Source organism: Sphaeramia orbicularis, chromosome 24 (assembly GCF_902148855.1).
Source record: "Sphaeramia orbicularis chromosome 24, fSphaOr1.1, whole genome shotgun sequence".
Classification (NCBI taxonomy): Eukaryota; Metazoa; Chordata; class Actinopteri; order Kurtiformes; family Apogonidae; genus Sphaeramia; species Sphaeramia orbicularis.
This window is the reverse complement of record NC_043979.1, coordinates 25,737,910-25,758,900: the sequence shown is the minus strand read 5'-3', so window position 1 is coordinate 25,758,900 and position 20,991 is coordinate 25,737,910. Positions and strand designations below refer to the sequence as shown.

General features: G+C 35.8%; 1 protein-coding gene across 1 annotated transcript; it reads right to left on the bottom strand.

Moving 5' to 3' along the window:
- Positions 1 to 1,381: 1,381 nt before the first annotated feature.
- gata4 (GATA binding protein 4) lies at positions 1,382 to 14,914 on the bottom strand. The gene is given in 7 exon segments (XM_030128613.1): positions 1,382 to 1,599; positions 3,266 to 3,402; positions 6,532 to 6,613; positions 6,731 to 6,856; positions 6,991 to 7,157; positions 14,393 to 14,609; positions 14,612 to 14,914. Coding segments are annotated over 7 exon segments (1,158 nt in total). The 3' UTR covers positions 1,382 to 1,473.
- Between the last annotated feature and the right edge of the window lie 6,077 nt (positions 14,915 to 20,991).

The window sequence follows — 20,991 nt, the reverse complement described above, 5'->3', positions numbered from 1 at the left end:
AAAAAAAAAAAAAGCTTTTTGACGAGCAGTTTCTATTGCACTCAGGATTGTGTTATAACTGAAGCTATGAGGAGTGCTTCATTTTACGAGCTCTTCTTCTGTAGTTATACAGTAATTTTACTAGAAATATTCCTGATTCTCTTTGTCGAAGGAGATGCAATAGATACACTAGTACATTACATACAAAATGAAGTGACTGCACCTCACTGTAATCACTGATGTCCAAATTTCAACAGTCACTTCATACATATTACTACATATACTTTTTGGTTTACCCAAAGTGTAAACTCCCTTGTTGACAAGTTTAAGTGGATGTTGAGATATCAGTTGTTTTTTGCTGTGTGAAAGAGGCTACATTTGTAAAACTGAATAATATACTTTTCCCAGAAACACTTATGTCATAGTTAGTCTATATTAAGACGGCGCATTTTGGCCATACTGAATATTTAAAGAAAAAAACTGACATTATGAGAACAAAGCCATAATATTTCAAGTAAAAGGCAAAGTAATACAAGATTTAAGTTGTAATATTTTTCAGTCAAAGGTATTTATTATAAGTAAAAGGCTCAATATTACCAGATTTATGAATATTAACATCTAACCCAAATGCAGCAGAGTGTAGTATTTAATCAAAGATAGTATTTAGTAACAGAACTTTTTTTTTTTTTTAAATGCAACATGATTTCTTAATTTCTATCAAGAATTTCACATTCTTAAAATTACAACTGAATTCTTGTTATATTTTGTTATATTCTATTGTTTCTCTCAATAATATGACTTTATTCTCATAATATTATTGTTTCATTCTCTGAATATAATTATATAGATTTATTTTTAATTTTCAGCATGGCCCTTATACTCACACATACATTCTTTTCTGCAAAGAGGCATTTTCAGTGCTTCTCATGGTGTTTCTGCACTGCTGTGTGTATGACACCGAGGGTAAAAACATATGTTCCTTTTAAATGTCGGCTCCTAACTGTTACGTTCAGTCATATCTGATATATGTCCACGATGTTTTTGGCAAATTGTCCTAATAATATCCATTAAAATAACAATAATTAGACTATTATACTGAGAGAAAATAACTATTAGAATATGGGAACTTCAGTCAGACATTACTGTGGTTCTTATTGCTTTACAGTATTTGTCAAGTACTTAAAGCTCCTCCACTGTTACGGTACAATATGCCAGACAAATAAAAGTTCTGTTTTCATCTGTTGCATCTTATCATATAAACAGTGAATCTAATCACAGTGCTTCTCTGTAATATCAGCCAAACACAAACTCCATCCAGTCCTGTTGGCTCTGATGTGTCTGTGCAGCACTGTTTAGCATCTAAGTTTCCTTTGTAGATCCCAAAAATCTGTAGTGAAGTCAGTCTACGGAGGCTGAAGAGGCCTACTGTACTCAGAACAGCAGTCTGGGTCTGTCAGGAGACTCAGGGTTTGGAGATGCTGGGTTCCACGTCCTCTAAGCCAGGATTAGACTATTCCAGGACTCGGCTTTAGAGCCAGAAGACCCACCGTGACCCCCAGGGGACATCTTCAGAGGAATGGCCCCTCCTTGAGCTGTCATGTAGGCTGGCAGAGCTGAAATCTGTAGGGACAGAGAGGACAAAGGTCAGCACAGGGTTCTTTTAATGTCTAATTTGTGTAATTAGTGAGGGATAATCCACATCAGTCAAATATACAGTTTATTTTTAACTGTTGGCCAGATATTAACCCATAAAGACCCAGTGCTACTTTTGTGCCAAATTATTTTTTCACTCAATTTATCCTTTCTTAAATGTTATCACCATTTATCATTATACTATCATTTGTATTTTTTCAGTGAAAATTGTGTATTTTCCTATATTTAATTTACTGATCATGTACTTTAATCATCTTGCTGAGATTACACTTGAGGGTTATTTTAACAAAAAAAGAGAAAACTGAAGAAAAAGTTACTTTTTAAGCAAAGTTATCATTAACTGAACATAAAAACAAGAGTCTCCATCCACTGTTATTGACCCAAACCCATGGGTTTTACTGGTGAATCAATGTTGTAGAAGTTGACGGTGTTTCCACATTCACTACGGAGCCTCTGAACGTCCAAATAGGTCATCTCTGATGACCATGAAAAGATGACAAATTGCATTTTACACCAATTATTTACATGTATTGATAGGATTAGTGGATCAACCAATATTAAACATCAGAAGATGTTTTTGGTCTGCGGTATATGTTTGGGTCTTTATGGCTTAAATTAACCAACAAAGGAAAAAAAAGAAACACTTGAAGTATACAGACAGTGCTATTTATAATCCAGGAGGAATGACACAAGCATCATAAAAAACTAGGTAACATATATAATTAATATGAGAAATTTTTACACCGGCAAATCAGAAATCAGAGAAAGATACAGGAAAAAATATGATGATGCGAGAAACTGATAAAAACACACTATTTTGCAAAGCTTAAAAAGAATCAAACAAACACCATGCTAAGTATGACAATGCAAACAATCCTAATATTAATGCTGTAAATGTTAAAGAGTATTATAGTTTAACTCTTTCATTAGTCGTTACTTTCTGTTCAGTCTTTTTTTCTCCACTTGTTTGATCTCAGTTCTGTTTAAGTGAATTCTACGTACAGTTAAATAGTTTTATTTGGAAGAAACGAATAGTTTTCGTGTAGTTTTTACTTTATTTGAGGTTTTCATGTAGGCAGCTGAAAAGAGCAGGATGAAGAAACACATTACATCAAATGCAACTACAATGTAATTTTTAATTTGTATTCTTGTACCTCATGAGCCATTGGATTTAAGGGGAAATGAAAACAAACTGCACTGATATTATATGCAATACTTTTTAGTGTCTGGTATATTTTTATCAGCTTCTGTGTTGCATTGTTCATTATTGTTTGAATGTAGTTTTTGGGTTTGTGTTGTTTTTATTTCTGGTAATGACTTCTTCATCTTTATCAAAGGTAGTTTTTATTTTAGTCTTAATCAAGTAATTATGTATAGCCTAAATACATCATAGAATGGGGGAAATTATGAAGATAATCATAAATAGTTCATATTTACCTCCGCCAAGGAGGTTATGTTTTTGCCAGGGTTTGTTTGTTTGTTTGTTTGTTTGTTTGTTTGTCTGTCCGTTAGTGTGCAAAAATTCACAACAGTAGTCTACAAATAGTGTGGTAACATCATCCCTTTCTGCTCGTAGATGGTGGTTCATTCAGTATTGAAGGCTGTTGTGGGTGCAGTAAACCTCCAGTCCTACCTGTGTGTGTGTGCTGTGGTGTGTGTACAAGCTGTGGGTCTCCGGCTCTGTCTTTATCTGCCGTGGTTCCTCCGTGGAGCTGGGGACTCGTGGAGTGCTGCTCGGTGTGACCGGGGTCCCCTCGCCGCCTGGAGTCCCTGTTCCGAGAAGAGCCATGGTAAGGGCCGCCATGATGATCACACATCAGACAATTAACTTTTTTATGTCACTATTTCAGAATAAGCATTGTGATGGTTTATAATACACATTTCCAATATTTAGGCCAATTGCATTTGTTCCCCCAGTAAAACATGAAACACAGAGAAGTTTTAGTTTTGAGAAACTAAAATGTTAGATGTATTCCCTTAAATACTGGAGGAGCTGCAGAAGGTAATCAGAGTTAAAGTTAGAGTCAAACCTTACTTTTAATTTCCTCTGTTTTATAAGTAAAAATGGTCATACAGTCGTGGAAAACATTACTTGTTTTCTTCAATTTCTTGTTCATTTTAATGCCTGGTACAACTAAAGGTACATTTGCTTGGATAAATATAAGGATAACATTAAAAATAGCTCATAAGAGTTTAATTTCAGAGCTGATATCTAGCCATTTTCCATGTGTTCTTGATAATAATCAAAATCACTTAAGTTTTCACATCAATAGCTATGGCATTGTACAAAAACAGTGCTTTTAGGCATTCCATGTTTTCTTTTCTGTCTGTTTTAGTCACATGACATACACAGGAGTTAGTACTTGATTGCATAACCATTGTTTGTGATGACTTTTGAGAGTCTAATATTTTTTTCCTCGACTGTATTTAACAAAACCTTGCTATGATATGATCCTGTTTGCCTTTTCTGCAAACACCACACTTCCTGTAGTGTTTCAGTGGATAGAAACCATTTGTTGCTTAACAAAAGACTTATTGTGTAAATGTTGCTGTCCTTGCAAGTCTCTACAGATGATGAAAACATGAGTCACACATCCACTGTGACTGAAATTGGGCCATAACACTGTTTATTAATCCAAGTTTTTGAAAGGTGCATATGACGGACTCCTGAAGTTTATCCATGTTATTTTTTACTCAATTTGTATTTGAGGAGCCAGAGGACGCTGACATTTACTATTAAAAACCCAGTAAACTGTGGTTCAGCTTCACTAATGTTTTTCTTAGAAGTACAGTTTTCTTGTTTGTTCACTAACCTTGTGTATAAAACACATAAAACTGTACTAATTATGATTAAGAAAAGCTGTGATCTACAAACAGTGTTAGTTTAATCAGTTGGAATTTATTTAACCTACGTATAGAAACTGATATAAATAAACTTCAACATAAAACATCAACGTGAACATGAGGCTGTTTGGCACAATGTGAGACATAAACTGTTAATTATGTCAAGAAAAGTTAGTGAGTTTCACCTACAGTCTCCACTATGTGCAGATTAGACCTCTTTTAACATGCTGCATGTTAGCACCACAATAATAAAAATAACCTGTGTAGATGCTTTTTGTTGCTGTGCTTTTGATGTTTTTAGTTTGCTAGGATACAGAAGGAAATAAAAAACACTTACAGAATATCTGCAAGTACTGTATTACACTGGATATTACCTGATGCCTAAATTTGTGTTTTCCTTTACATAAATAAAGACATTTTACTGATAAATTGGTGGCATAAATTCGTTAATCAAATTCAACAGAGTGCAAGAAATGATGTGTTTAACATAGGGCTGCTAAAATTAACGCATTAACATGGAATAATCCATCATCATGACTAATCTGATTTAAAAATTTTAGACAGTTAACCCATTTCCAGTGCAGAATGACTCTGAACGTCTCTGCCAACACATTTCGGGCAATTTGTCTAAATAGAGTTACCGTCGCGCACGAACAAACGGGCAATTGATCCGGTATTGACAGGCAGCAGAACCAACCCATAAAGATGGAAGACACTAAACAGCTAATCCTGGGTGGTGGTTTCATTCAAACAATGTGGGGGTTGGATTCAACAGGGTGTCTGGGGGCTTCAGAAAATTTAAACTAGTGCTCTCAAATGATACAAATTTTTAATCAGAGTAATCACAGGGTTGCTGTGGATTAATTTTGATTAATCACAGTTAAATATCATTCATTTTTAATCTATATTGATCATGTTTCATTTTGCATGAGCAAACAGACTCAAGAAAGAAGGGAATATATATGCACTTAATGTGTTTATTAAACATCTTCGACAGTTTCAACAAAACAACTTGAAACAACTGTTCTGTCTTGTTTTTTTATAATACTACTACTAATAATAATAATAATACATCACACTTATACAGCACTTTTTTGGACACTCAAAGACACTTTGCACTCATATTTCCATCCAGAGGCTAATGTGCAGCAGAGGAACATTCATCACTGTTAACAGATCAGGCATCATTAAACAGGGCCAAGATATTGGCAATGGAAATATGGCGTTTCTGTTTCATCTAGCTGTTTCTGTACAGATGAACAGAGACGATTAGGATCATTATGTATTGTGCATGAGTACATAATAACGCTGTGTACTCATGCATATCTTATGTTAGGGTTATGTGGTTGCACATTTACATATGGCGTGTCATTCAACACATTACATACAGGGTGGGGAAGCAAAATTTACAATGAACATTTAGTTGTTTTTTCTCAGCAGGCACTACGTCAATTGTTTGGAAACCAAACATATATTGATGTCATAATCATACCTAACACTATTATCCATACCTTTTCAGAAACTTTTGCCCATATGAGTAATCAGGAAAGCAAACGTCAAAGAGTGTGTGATTTGCTGAATGCACTCGTCACACCAAAGGAGATTTCAAAAATAGTTGGAGTGTCCATAAAGACTGTTTATGATGTAAAGAAGAGAATGACTATGAGCAAAACTATTACGAGAAAGTCTGGAAGATACTATTAAAGAAGAATGGGAGAAGTTGTCACCCGAATATTTGAGGAACACTTGCGCAAGTTTCAGGAAGCGTGTGAAGGCAGTTATTGAGAAAGAAGGAGGACACATAGAATAAAAACATTTTCTATTATGTAAATTTTCTTGTGGCAAATAAATTCTCATGACTTTCAATAAACTAATTGGTCATACACTGTCTTTCAATCCCTGCCTCAAAATATTGTAATTTTTGCTTCCCCACCCTGTATAGTCAAAGTGAGGAGGACTGACCTGATTTAATTAAACTGGAGATGTTTATTGAAGAACTTCTGCTAAAACTATAAACATAAGTTGTTGGGGTTTTTTTTTTTTTTTTTTACATACCAGTTTGGGACTTGTTGAGGTTCTTGGGTTTGCGTTTACGGGTCTGGATGCCTTCTTTCTTCATGGCCAGAGGTCGTGGGACCTTCAGGGAACACCAGACCAAAATGTTCAGAGTTGATGGAGCTTTTAAAAACTAAAACTGTTTGAGTACTTTTTATCACTGTTGTGTATGTAAAAGTTGCCTTGTTTCATTTCTTACCCCGTGGAGTTTCATGTAGAGGCCGCAGGCGTTACAGACCGGTTCTCCCTCTGCGTTTCGTCGCCACAGTGTGGTGGTGGTGGTGTGACAGTTGGTGCATGACAGGCCCACCCTCCTCGAGGCAGACTGCAGCACAGAGAGGAACATATTCAACAATCAAGACAAGAGAAACACAAACTTCACATTGCATTTACCAGAGGAAACACACATCATTTAAAACACAGTCAACGCAAACGGAGACGTAGACTTCAGTCACCCACCAGTCGTCTTTGGGGTTTGATAAGGGGTCTGTTGATGCCGTTCATCTTGTGGTACAGTCCACAGGCGTTACACAGGTAATGACCGGTCCCATCCCGCCTCCACAGGGGGGTGGACATCGCCCCACAGTTCACACACTCCCGCCCCTCAGCAAAGTCATCAAACAGGTCTGAAACAGAAATGAGGGTAATCACTACAGTATCACTATAATGAACCTTCAGTTGACAATTAACTATAACACAGAGACTACAGTGTTTATTTTATATGCTTAGTATAGTGTAAGCGTTAATATAATGCATTAATGAAACTAAGGTACACTTAAGAATCATAGGCTTTGTCAAAAAAAATTGCAAAGGGTAAAAGGATAGAGAGTGTCTTCAGCACCAAAACGGCATCAATAAAAGACCATGATGTGAAAGTAGTGATGAAAAATGATATTTCCAATAGTTTCATCCACTTTTTTATGCAGTTGAATGAAGACAACTATCATGATTATGTAAAATAATTGCAAGTAGCTGAAATAATAGCAATAATACAATTACATTATTGCACTGGGAAATACCTTCTAGAAATGTCATGAATCCAAATTCATTTTTGCTTTTCCAGCTTTTTTTCTTACATTTTTATTCAAATATTGTAATTGGTTTTATAGTGGGTTTTATGAATCCTTATGGGTCTGAGCCTATTTTGGTTTTGAATACTCCTGATTCTGAATATAGTATATAATATTTACCATACCCTTATTTGTTTAGTTTTTTCAGCACAACTTCACCTATATGATCTGTTATTTTGTTTTGTTTTGTTTTACCTTTTTCATTAACGTATTGGTAAAAATCATCAAAAATCATGGAATCTGGATTGAGAAAATATGCTATTTATTACAATAAAAACCACAAACATACTCACTGAACTGCTTTGGAAATTGAAAAAGTCAAACATATGGTGCACATATGAACATATGAAGGTAGAATTGAATATTTCTTATCATAAGTTCAGTTTTACGTGGTCTATCCATGTCACACGTCTGCACTCTTGAGTGAACTTGACAACATCATGCGATCTGATTACACTGTAGTCACAAACTCTGGAGGGTGAATGGATAGAACATATAGATCTTTAAACAGTCAGCTCGTAAACAATCTCATTTTTCTGGAGATACTCTTAAAAAATGAATAAGAGCTTTGTCTGTTTTGCTGTTTTGAAGATTTCCACCAGGCCTTAAATAGAAACATATGCAATTACAGCATTTTTTTTTTTTTTATTTCTTTGCACAAGCCCAGTCATATTATACGCAAAAAACAAAATATTTCTGTGACTCTTGATGAGTTGAACATCCAGCAGGGCTTTTGCCACAAGAATTCCTCCCATCCTCTTTAATAAACAGTTTCCTGTCGTGTAAAGCACAGACCGGGGGGATAATGCAGTGCAGTGGGATTTGTGCACCAGCAGGAGGTGCAGGTTTGTGTCATACAGGATGAACCGACAGGCCCACACAACAGCAGCCTGGAATCCCTGCTTATCTCACAGCTCCATGTAAGATAGAGAGTCGGGCTGGAAATAGAGACTGAATAGATCTCCATCATATTCCAATAGAAACTCTGAGTCTATCACTTCTTCTCTTTGTGTGTTTCTTTTCTGTCAGATACCAAACATTTAATTATTAATGTAACCTCATGTGGAACATAACAGAGCATCTCCCAAGAAACACTTTGGCTTTGAGGGTAAAGCTGCATCAATCTGTGGTGTGGAAGTGACAGCTTGGATATTTTTCCGTCACTTAGACCAGGGGTGCCAAACTCATTTTAATTAAGCTATTCAGCTAAATTTGACCTGAAGTGGGCCAAACCAGTAAAATAATAACATAATAATATATAAATAATGTCAACTCCAAACTTGAGTCTGTGTTTAAGAGCAAAAAAAGTAAATTTACGTTATGTAAAGGTTTACGTCTACAACTATCCTTTCAAGCAATGTGAATAACATGAACAAACTGGAGTGTAATGTAAGTAAGTGTAAGTGTAATTTTAACAATATTCTGCCTCAGTTTATCATTTACACATGTACATTATAACTTACGGGTCACAGTGGATCTACAAATACACAAAACATTTAATAACAGGCAGAATCTTGTTAAAATTCTACTTACTTCTCTTAAGACATTTCAAGTTGTTCATATTTCTTCAGGTTATTCACATTTTTTTGCGAAATCATACTTTGTTTTAGTGTAAATACATGAAAATATTTACATTTACAAAGAGAAACATTTGGAGTTGTCATTATTTATACATTATTATTATTATAGTATTTTACCGATTTGACCCACTTGAGATTGAATTAGTCTGAATGTGGAACCTGAAATGAAAGGATTGTTTATATCTTCAGTGTAATTTTTGCATCTCACAAAGTCATCCCAAGCACCGGACTGAACCCTTTGGCGGGCCGGATTTGGCCCCCGGGCCACATGTTTGACACCTGTGATTTAGACACTGTAAGAACCAAAACATGACAATAAAAGATAATTAATATTTACAAGGTTATTTGAATAGCCAGAAGTTTATTGTGTGTTTGGAGTTTGTGTTGCACTGTGGATTTGAAGTTTATTTGTGGGAGCTTGAAAATGTCTGATTTTCTTAATTGTTACTTAATGCACCTTCGCAGTGTGTGTGTGTGTGTGTGTGTGTGTGTGTGTGTGTGTGTGTGTGTGTGTGTGTGCGTGTGTGTCATGTGACCTCTCAGCAGTAAGGTGACAGAGAGCTTACTGATCTTGAGAGTACAGACACCATTGAACATAAAATACAATCATGTGGTGTTTACTGAAAAACACTGGTGGAGCTGTGGAAACCATTCGCTATAAAAGTCACATTTACATTTCTTATTGCAGATTGCGCTTATAACTTAGCTGCATGTGATCAATCTTCAGAAATGATGAATCTGGTCTCCATGTGTGTAACAGACAGTGTAACTGGACTAGAAGTGAACTCATGTGCGAACTGCATCCAAGGCTGAGAGCACAACAGAGCTCGAAGTCCAGGTTAACCTTGAGGTGGTTATTGTAGCCAACACAACGAAGTAACACAAGACAATACACTAAAGAAATGCTGTCAGAGACTATCTAAATGGAGGCTTATTTTTTCCACTGTATAAATGTCAGAGTGCATCTTTTATCAGGGTACAATTTAAAAACACCAATGGAGGCCAAAGGTGAAAGAAGAATAAAAAAAACATCATTATGTGACTTTCGGTTTGCGGTCTGTCTGCAGGTTAGTCACAGTCGTTAAATAAAATAAAAGTCATTCATTTAACTGTTTCCACTTTCACTTTTCAGGCACCAATATGAAAGAATAATCCCATTTTTATAAGATTTCACTGGCTGCAGAGTGCAAATCCACAAACAAAATTAGTTTATTTCATTATTTCCTAAAGAAGTTCCGTGGGCACAGATTACTGAAGACATAAATTTAAATATATACCTCAGAATAAATAGTTGATTTTTATTCTTTTTATAAGTTTTTACTGCTGCTGATCACTTTCATGCCTGAAGCTGTAAACTGACAATTTCACATTTACAGTTTTATATTGTTGCCCATAAAGTTGGAATAAAACATTTTTACATCTTGTCATGAAATTTTTGTGATAATGTGATTTATTCTTGATAGATAAACTGTAACCGGGACTCATTGCATCTGGTAAAAGGTGATTACTAAAGTGCATAAATAGGAATAAAATAAAAGATTGCATCTGAAAACAAAATGGTTCCAACTTTATAGGCAAAGAGGTATATTGTATTATATTCTCTGCTTGACATATGTGGTCTTTCTAGGATTTATAGGGTTTATGCAAGTGATTAAGTAATTATATATCTTCTTAGAAATGTATGTTTACTTTAAATGTTGAAAAAAAAAATTAAAAAACATTCTGTGTGGGTAGAGAAATTTGTTTAGTATAATGCTACTATACTGTAAGAAATTATTAGTATTTAAGAAAACAAATTATTCCATCAACCCAGAAATAATAAGTTACAGGGCTGATACATGCTATTTTTTTATTCTATTTATCAATAACATATTATTTAAACTAATATGTTTATGAGCCATTATATATCTCAGAATAGAGCTGGTGATATAAATTAATTCTGATTTTCATGTATTGTTTTCTGGTTACATGAAGTGAGAACAAAACATGATTAAAAATAGTGTTTTCTAAAATGTTAGACCAAATATGTGGAGAAACCCACTTACAATTAACACACTGTTGTCAATAAAGTAATGAAAAATATTCACGTCTTCTCATGAAATCATTATGATTTAGTCTAACTGGTAATGTAATTACTACTGTGTATAAATAGGAAAAAAAGTGGAATGTGTCTTCAAACAAAATTATTCCAACTTCAGAGGCAACAGTGCATATTAAAATAAATATTATTGGAATTTTTTTGAAACAAGAAATGTCTCCATGAGGGATAACCTCAGGTCAAAACCTTGCATCATCAAGTTAATTCAATATATTACCCAGCCTTGTCTCAAAAGTACCTGTTATTTTTTTCCAAAGATGTGATTTTTATTCTTTTATTGCCTCAATACAACAATAGGCTTATCTCACTATTTCTTATTTAAAACACTAATGAGTGAATGACTGAATTTTCCTCATTTTATTCACTGACAGAACAACAGAGGCCTCCAATTCACCTACGTCTGAGCTGATTTAATGTTATACGACCCCCTGATACGTTACATCTCAAGGAGTATATCTCAAGTAAAAGTCATCACGTGTTGTCTGTGTGAGACTTGAATGGATTAGATGTGAGTGGTTAACAATGAGTTGCCTCATGCTGAAGGCTTTTTCTCATCTGTAAACAATAGCAGTGAGTGGATTAAGTGTTTTGTGAGCTAATCAGCTGAACAGACCAGATTGATTGATTGACTGATTGATTGACTAACTGATTGATTGTACACCTGATCTTTTCTTCGACTTAAGTGGAATAATAAATAAACTTTTTATTTAATTGCTACTTAACCCATAAAGACCCTGTGCTACTTTAGTGGCAGTTCCCAAATAATTTTTCTTTTGTATTTAACCTTTCTTAAGTGATTTATCACCATTGATTGTAATATTATCTTCCTTATTTTGTGTTTTTTTTAGTGTAAATCATGTATTTTCCTATATTCAATTCACTAATCATGTAGATGTTCATAAAAGCTCAGATTAAAGGTAAGGGTTATTATATCAGAAACAATGAAAACTGAAGAAAAAGTGACTTTTTAAGCAAAGTTATCATTAACTGAACATAAAAACAAGTGTGTCCATCCAATGTCATTGATCCAACTCCACGGGTTTTAGGGGTGAATCAATGTTGTAGAAGATGACGGTGTTTCCACGTTCACTACGGAGCCTCTGAAAGTCCAAATGGGTCATATCTGATGACCATGAAGAGATGACGAGCTGCAATTTACACCAATTATTTACATGTATCAATAGGATTAGTGGATCAACAGGGATTAAACAGTTCAGATCAGTAGATGACTTTGGTTAATAGAGGCTGTTTGGGTCTTTATGGGTTAAACTATTCTGTGAGATGTTATAAGTGAGTAAGAGCATAGAAAGTGACTGATATTTCAAAAAGAGGAAGTAATTTATTTTTAATAGGCTCTTAATTTGATTTTAATACGATAATTATATAATGTGATAGGATTATAAACAAGACATGAGATTAGATTGTGGAACTGTGAAATGAGAATATAAACATGTAAGAGTTACATGAAAGACTGGGTGAACAGAAGGGTTTGGACCTGCATCAGACTGCCAGCAGTACAGAAAACAAATGTAAAAGGTCAAACAGACACAGAACAGGCTGCAAGTCGCAGCCATCAGACAAATTGACGAGCTCAGCAAAATCAATGAGTATCATTATGTTGTGAAACCTTTCCTATATGGTCCAGAGTACAGTGGAACCTGCAGCTGTGGGCCAGATTCACATCAGAGACAGAAAGAGCCACCATGCAGGTCCTGCTTCAGCTCCAGCACTGATGAGGTCTGCATCAACTTACAGCCTATTAATAAGGACCGTGTTTCTCTTATTATTTGAAAAAGTGAATCCTGCTCCTAAAATGATGCGTAAACTCTCATCCTGTTTATTATGGTGCAATTTGATCCACAGGACAACTCATAAACCAATCCCCATAAACTGTGTTATCAAGTCATGCTCTGTTAAAAATTAATTTACTTTGCAACTATAATGTTTCACTTCATTTTTATTAAAAATATACACCACAAGTTTATTACTGTATCTTTAGCAGCTGTCATTAGGAAAGAAGGTATTTGTTATCGTGAGGTTATTGATTTATTTTAATTTATAACAAAACTGTAACCAATGTGCTCTAAAATGGCGATTAAATTTATAATTTACATCAACAGGCTACAAGGTGCTTTTAGGTAGAAATCATCATCTATTGGCGGTGAATACATTGCGCGAAAATTACGCATATAAATCGTGACAATTCTCACGTTTGATGTTATTTTCTATTTCATTCAACGTCGTTGAATTTTTCACGGGTTGTTTTACATGAAATGAATCGGCTGTAGTGGGAAAACATTTAAAAACTGACAAATATTAAAAAAAAAAAAAAAAAAAAAAAAAAAATCCATACGTTTTCATTATATAATTTCAAGGCGTTATTTGGCTCCTTTGGGAACCAACGCAAAGATGTTTTCCTGCAAATGTGTGGCAAAAATGTAGTCTTTTACACATGCAAATAAAATAAATGCATAGAAAAAAACCCTCTTCAATTTAAATTTTAGTTGAATTTAAATTTATATAGGCTATTACAGCACCATTGCAGAAATTTCAGGAAATAGACATATGTTATATATATGTTGTTTTTTTGTTTTGTTTTGTTTTTTGCAGGCGTTAACCTATGTTCGTTTCGTAGTTGAATAAAATATTTATATTCCACTCATAGTTAGTTAATATATTTTATTAATATATTTTAAAAGTTGGTTTCTCATTCTCCAGGCCTAGACAGGAATTTACGCACAAAGTTAATTATGAATGAAGTTAGTATATTTGGGTAACAAGGAGATGAAATAAGCAACTTTTTTTTAATGAAATGTCAGCAGTGTTTCTCAGATGTATGATCTATTCCTGCATGAAGACATTTTCTGCAACCTTTCAGTCCCACGTGTGTCAACAGCAGCCCTGTATAGATCCTGGAAACTATAGCAATGTTACAGATTAATAAATGTTTTCTTTTTATCTGCACTTTCTTGCGTAATTTCTTCATATTTTTCTTTCCGTATGACTTTTTAAACATTTAGTATTGAAAATAAATGCAGCATGGTGCAGCTACACACATATTTTTATTGCTAAACCAGGTTTTACTTTCAGTGATTTTCTAGTCTTTTACTTACCTATGTTTGGGTGCCGTGCCGTGCCAGGAGGAGCCCCGGTTTGGAGACCGTGCAGGACTGGACTATCGAAGGGAGACGTCGGCCACGTTCCCGCCACGTTAGGGCTCATGTAGGTCGGATAGGGGCTGTGATAGGAGCCGCTGAGGCCCCGGGCGCCGTAGTGATCCCTCCCGTTGGCGGAGATGTTTAACGGGCTAGAGTAAGAGGCCGCCGTGTCCCGGCCGAGGCCATCCCGGAGGACAGAGGCGGGCTGGTGGAGAAGGTGAAGCGCGGAGACACCGGGGAGTGGTTGTAAGAGGGCACCGACTCTGCGCCCGGCTGCGCCCAGGCAGAGTGGCTCGACGCCGGGCTGCTCTGCTGAGACGCCCCGGGGGTCTGGAGGTAAGGCAGCGCCGGGATCATGGGGGTGACCACCCGGGTGGTGGGCACGTAAACCGGAGACGTACCCGCAGAGGCATTGTGGAGAAATCCAGCCTCATAGGAAGGGGGTCCGTGGTTGGTTGTCATTATGCCCTGGTACATATCTCCTTAAAGCTGGACATCCGTGTGGACAGAAAGGCTCGTGCTGTGAGGATGCACTTTACGCACAGGACTGTGGAATATTTACGCAAAATGTGTCTCAAAATCCAGAAAAACGACCCCGTCCTCAGTGAAACCAGGTCCTGCCGCTGTGCTGTTAAGTTAAATTAAGTTGATAAAATTAGGAATCCTGAGACCTGAGAGAAGAGGAGGAGGAGGAGGAGGAGGAGGAGGAGGAGGAGTGAGAGGCTATGATCAAGGTCCCAGCTGTTATCATCCAACTCTACCCCCCCCCCCCCTCTCTCTCTCTCTCAGAAGCAAAATTAACTTCACAAATGAACAAACTCAGCCATTAAGAACTTTTGGTTGTTTTGTTTTTACACATTTGTAATGTCAGGACGTTCTTTATAATTAATAATTATACTTTAAAACCCTTTTTGACCATTTGTGGGATTTGCGTTGGCATTTTAACGCACAAATCCCGTTTCACACTTAATTTTTTACACAATAATGAAATCACACTCTGTTCAATTTAACAGTTCTTTTAAAAAATATGTCACTGCACATTCGCACATTCGCACATTTAATAGAAACGTATAAATCCCTTTTATGGCGCTTCCTTTCAGTCAAAACCTGAACTCTTTTTCTTTTGTCTATTTTTATATTTCATTACCCAAAATGACAGATTTTACAAATGTTTTCATTATTTCTAAATTCATCTAAAACTTTATGTACAATTAGGCTCTGGGCTAAACAGGTTTTAAATCACGATTTAAAAACAAACAAACAAACAATAATAATAGAATAATAGGAAGTATGTCTTTGACCTCGAGCCATTGATTAAATACAATTACCATATTATTATTAATATTATTAATATTATTCTTACTGTAGTGGTTTTTACTTGTTTATTAAAGACGCATAGGCCTAACAATTCACGTCAATAAATCGTCGCTCTTTGACTAAATTTCGTTGAATGCCTCCTAAAATAAAGGCCCGCCGCAGACATGAATATTTGTAATATTTCCACGCATGTGGGCCATCGACAGTCTGTGCGTAAATTCACCATCACATGACTCCATCCATATGCATCAGCCTCCATTCCCTTTTATTTATGACAAAATGAAGTATTGTGCTGGACGTTGGACGCGTCCTCGGGTCGGATGTGTCCGGCGCTTGTCGTTCTCATGGGGACAGATTTATACCTGTCATCAACACCAATGAACATAAACACACGAGGCCATTTCATTGTGCAGCCACTTCCCCTGACAGACGACCATTGAATTATGTGGTTATGAACGGGGCATCCTGCCAATAAAACACAGTCTGTATAATCTAAATGTATTTATTTTTCAAGAACAATGCAACCACATACAAGTCCCACGAATTTACAAAAGTTTACTCAAACATAAAATATTTTGGTGGTAACTTCAAAAAGGAACCTTTTTAAACGGATTGATCACCAATATTTTCCTATGCATTTTGCATTTTTCAGCAAAAATTCTGTATTTTCCTATATTTTATTTACTGATTATGTAGATGTTCATAAAAGTGTGGAATTAAGTCAATGGTTATTATATCAAAACAGAAAATTGAAGAAAAAGTGACTTTTTCCAAGAAAATATGTCATTAACTGAACTTAAAAACAAGCACTACTATCATTTATCAAACTACATGGGTTTTAACCCATATAGTATAGTATACAAAAATAGCTGAAAAACTGCATTGTCCATTAATTATTTAAATGCATTTTTAGGAATAGTGGTTCAGAAGCACATTTGTTGCATTAATGGCATATATATTGTACTTTATGAACTGTATTCTGACATTAATGTTTTTTTTTTTTTCATAAGTAGATGTGTGACTTTAATGTAAATACTGCATGGACACCATTTTGGTATTATTAAGTCTTTAATCAGCTAGAAACAAAAAAAAGTCTAAGGTAAAAAGAAAATAAAAGGATCTATCTATCTATCTATCTATCTATCTATCTATCTATCTATCTATCTATCTATCTATCTATCTATCTATCTATCTATCTATCTATCTATCTATCTATCTATCTGATTCTTTTCCTATATACCTATACATGCTATGTATCAGTATTGATATATAATGCCCGCCCTCTCTTATAGAAGTCAAGGTAAATAGGGCTATACAGCCTCAGTGGAAATGGGGAACTGTAATCAATGTGTAACTTGAGGCTGATAACAGGAGCACCAATTGCTGGCTAATATTAAGGCGTGGGTCTGTTAGTTTAAGTGGGCATAAAGTACCACCGAAAGACATGATTTATGGTTTTATGGTGCTGTATAGGTGTATAGGTTCAGTGTATGCTGCCATGTGACTGCTATGAAATAAGGGAAGAAAACCATGCATGAAATATCTTACGTTTGAATGTTTTTCATCATGACAGGAAGAAACTGACGGAGTGAAACGTTTCTTCAGTTCAGTCTCGTCATTCAGGAACATTAAGTTTGATGTCATTTGTCTTACAACACAACACAACAGAAGTATTCTGATCTACAGGGTGAGAAGTTCACAAAAATACAAAAATCAGATTTCATCCTCTTTTCTGTTATTGCACATTGCAGCATGTGTGTTTTGATTTGTGTGTTTGCACATGCCAGGCTGTATCACTGACAGTGACAGAGGCCAGAGCCCATGAAAAGTGTGTATGTGTGTGTGTGTGTGTGTGTGTGTGTGTGTGTGTGTGTGTAACGTCACATGATTTTTTTTTTACAGCTGTGTGTGCGTTTGCTGTCGGTGTGTATGAATAAGGAGGTGTTGTGCGAGGGACATGATAGAGATGCTGGTATGTGGTGGACAGCGGTGTGTGATGTGTTTGTGTCTGTGTCCGAACCAGGCACCAGGAAAACTGTCCCCGTCTTGGCTGGGGCAGAGACTCAGTCATTTGGGGGTCGGTGACTTACTTTGGCCCTTCTTCCTGACACACAAAAACCCACGCACACATACAGACACACACCGAGCCTGGGGTAGACTCCTGGCTCCAGGAAGAAGACTTCAAATGGAGAAGCAGGAAAACCCTTGAGGCAGAATACCCTGTTGATATGGAGAAACACACACACACAACACATTGCTCCGTCATACTCTTGGTATTCTTCATGCGATATGTTGGTTTGCAGAGTAAGCAGAAAACAGAAAGGCCTTTCATCCTTTCTGCGTCTTTTACTGCTGACCTCACCTGTTTTGGCTTCATTTTATCTGGTCAGATTAATCATCACATGTGATATTGACAGTGATGAAACAATACCAGTCAATTTGATCTCACTGTGTCAAATGTGCTCAATCAGACTTAAATGTGATGATTCTTTAAATTACACCGCTGGAATAAAGTTGGAATAAAATACTTTTACCTCTTCTCATGAAATGATTGTGTCAATGTGATTTAATCTTGATAGATAAAGTGTAACTGGGTCTCATGCCTAATTATACGTAGGAATAAAAGGAGGAATGTGTCTGAAAACAAAATTCTTCCAACTTTATGTAAATATTTTTATTTTGTTCAGTCATTAAATTTCTGCTAAATCTTAAATAGTGTTGCTAATGGACACATATTACCTCACTGTCCCAGTTTTCTAAAGTTGGTATCTTATAAAAGGTTAACAACAACATCTCAAACTCTTGTCTGTAATTACTATTAAAATAAATTAATAAGGACATCAATAAAAACACACGCTCTTGACCCTTTGTTCTAAATCACATTCAGTTCAGTTATTTTGTGATTCAGTTCCTATACTTCTATTCTAATTGAACATTTCTCTAGTTACATATTCTGTCACATATAATTCAGCATTGTATTCATTTGTCAAACCGTTAAATTGCAACTTGCTAAGGACATTATCACGTCTATATCATTATATTATTGGACCCAAACTATTTGAGCTTGAGATGCAGAAGATACATGTTCTGAATCACCAAGACTCACACTTACAGATTTACGTCATGCATTCTTTTATTGTCAAAATACTGTTAAATAAAACCAACTTGCTTTAATGAACATCAGTCAAAGATGGAAAAATATAAGAGATGTGCATATGTGGAAATGTACCATACAAACACATGACTAACTGCCTTTTTCATCAAAATACTGTTTCTGAAAGACTATATTTTTATTCCCCATAATTACATTGTTTTTGTCTTTTACATAGTTTTCACCTTGTTGTCTCTTTTTCTGACACCATTTTAGTTTTTAATTATTTTTATGTTGTTTTCATCATGGTGGATCTTTTGTATTTTGTTGCATCTTTCATACGATGTTTGTTTTTTATGTTGTTTTGTCCTTGTTGCGTTTTTTATGGCATCTTTCACACTGTTTTTGTCTTTCACATTATTTTCATCTTTTTATGTTTTTTTTCCAACTGACAACTCATCTTTGCACATGGTTTTATTGAGTCAACATTTTGCAAAATGCATTCACATATATTATTTTTTATACACTGTTGCCCATAAAGTTGGAAAAATTTTGTTTTTTTCAGACACATTCTTCTTTTTATTCCTGTTTCTACACATTAGTAATCCCCTTTGATGTGGTGCAGTGATTAAATACTGAGTCCCAGTTCCACTTTATCTGTCAGGAGTAAATCACATTGTCACAATCATTTCATGAGAAGAGTTAAAGATATTTCATTCCAACTTCATGGGCCATAGTGTATTTTACTCTCACAATTGGCAGCCTGATAAAAACAGCTCCATAATCCATTTTAGATTTGAGAAAAGGCAGTATTATATCATTTTTATCAGTCTTACACATAACCCTACACTGTATGATATTGTAATTTTTTATCTGAATGTGAAATTAGAATTATTTAAAAGAATGGACAGAATAATGAAAGATAAGTGAGAACAACAATATGGTGTTTTCATTTTGTTTAATGAAAAACATATGATTAAGTCTTGTTATTCTAAGGTATCTGTGTGTTGTGTTTATGGATTAAATGTGTTTGACCAGCTAAGGTCAGGGAGAGACACAGATCCTCTCAGCAGGACACCTGGGCTTCTGCAACACCGATGATCTCCCTCTCTCTTTTACTTCGCACATACACATCATTAACCAGGAGTGTGTTTTTGAATAAATTATTAACTCCTCAGTTGCAGGTTCTCATATGTGACGGCCTCAAGTGCTGAACTGGACTCTTAGTTAACACTGTTTGAAGAGCAGCGCAAACACATCACACAACACTCAATTAGGGATGATAAGAATCCAATTATCAAAACCTCTTTTGTTCTGATGGTCTCCACTGTTTGTGAGACCTCATAGCCAACTCGCTCACACGAACGTTTGGATATTTCTCTGACGGTCGTATGCTAATATTTGAAATTCCACTCCTGGGTGTTGCTTTCTCAAATGCCAGCAATAAAATTGAAAATATCTTAATGAACTTCGGTAGGTGAATTGTTACATTAAGTGAGTGTTTGACTTTTGTCTGCAGACAGATCCAGCCTTCACACTGGCTGAATATCTGATTCACAGCCTGCATTTACCATCAAAAAACACAGCAGGGTGTCCACCTGATAACAGGAGTATCTGCTCATGTTTGAGTGTGGAGCTGAGCTATAGCCTGAGTATTTTTAGCAGTGAAGACTCAGGGATCCCAGGACCTCTCCCTGTGATAAGCAGTGGTCAAAGTCCGCCAGCTAGCAAACAGGGAGCACACAAACACACATGCAGAGCCAGAGTTTAATAAACAGATACAAGGGGCTTTGCTAAAGTGTGATGTGGCAGGCAGAGGAGAAGCTGTGTGTTTGTACGTGAAGGGGTAAACTCGAGGTAAGATTGAGGTTAGGTAAAGGTGAGGTGACATCATCACAACAATGGATGCTGATGTCTATTAAGAGTTCAGTCAGAGTTCATATAGAGGGTTAAACGTTCAATACGTAAGATTCGTGTGTGCTTTTACCTGAAGTTTGTGTTTGAGTCTGTTTGTGAACCATAAAGTAAGTTTACCAAATTAGTCAGGCTTATTTTAGTTTACTTATTAGTTGATTCAACTCCGTTATGCAAATTCAGCTAATTTTGGAGCATGATTGGAAGGCACACAACATCATTTAAGACACTT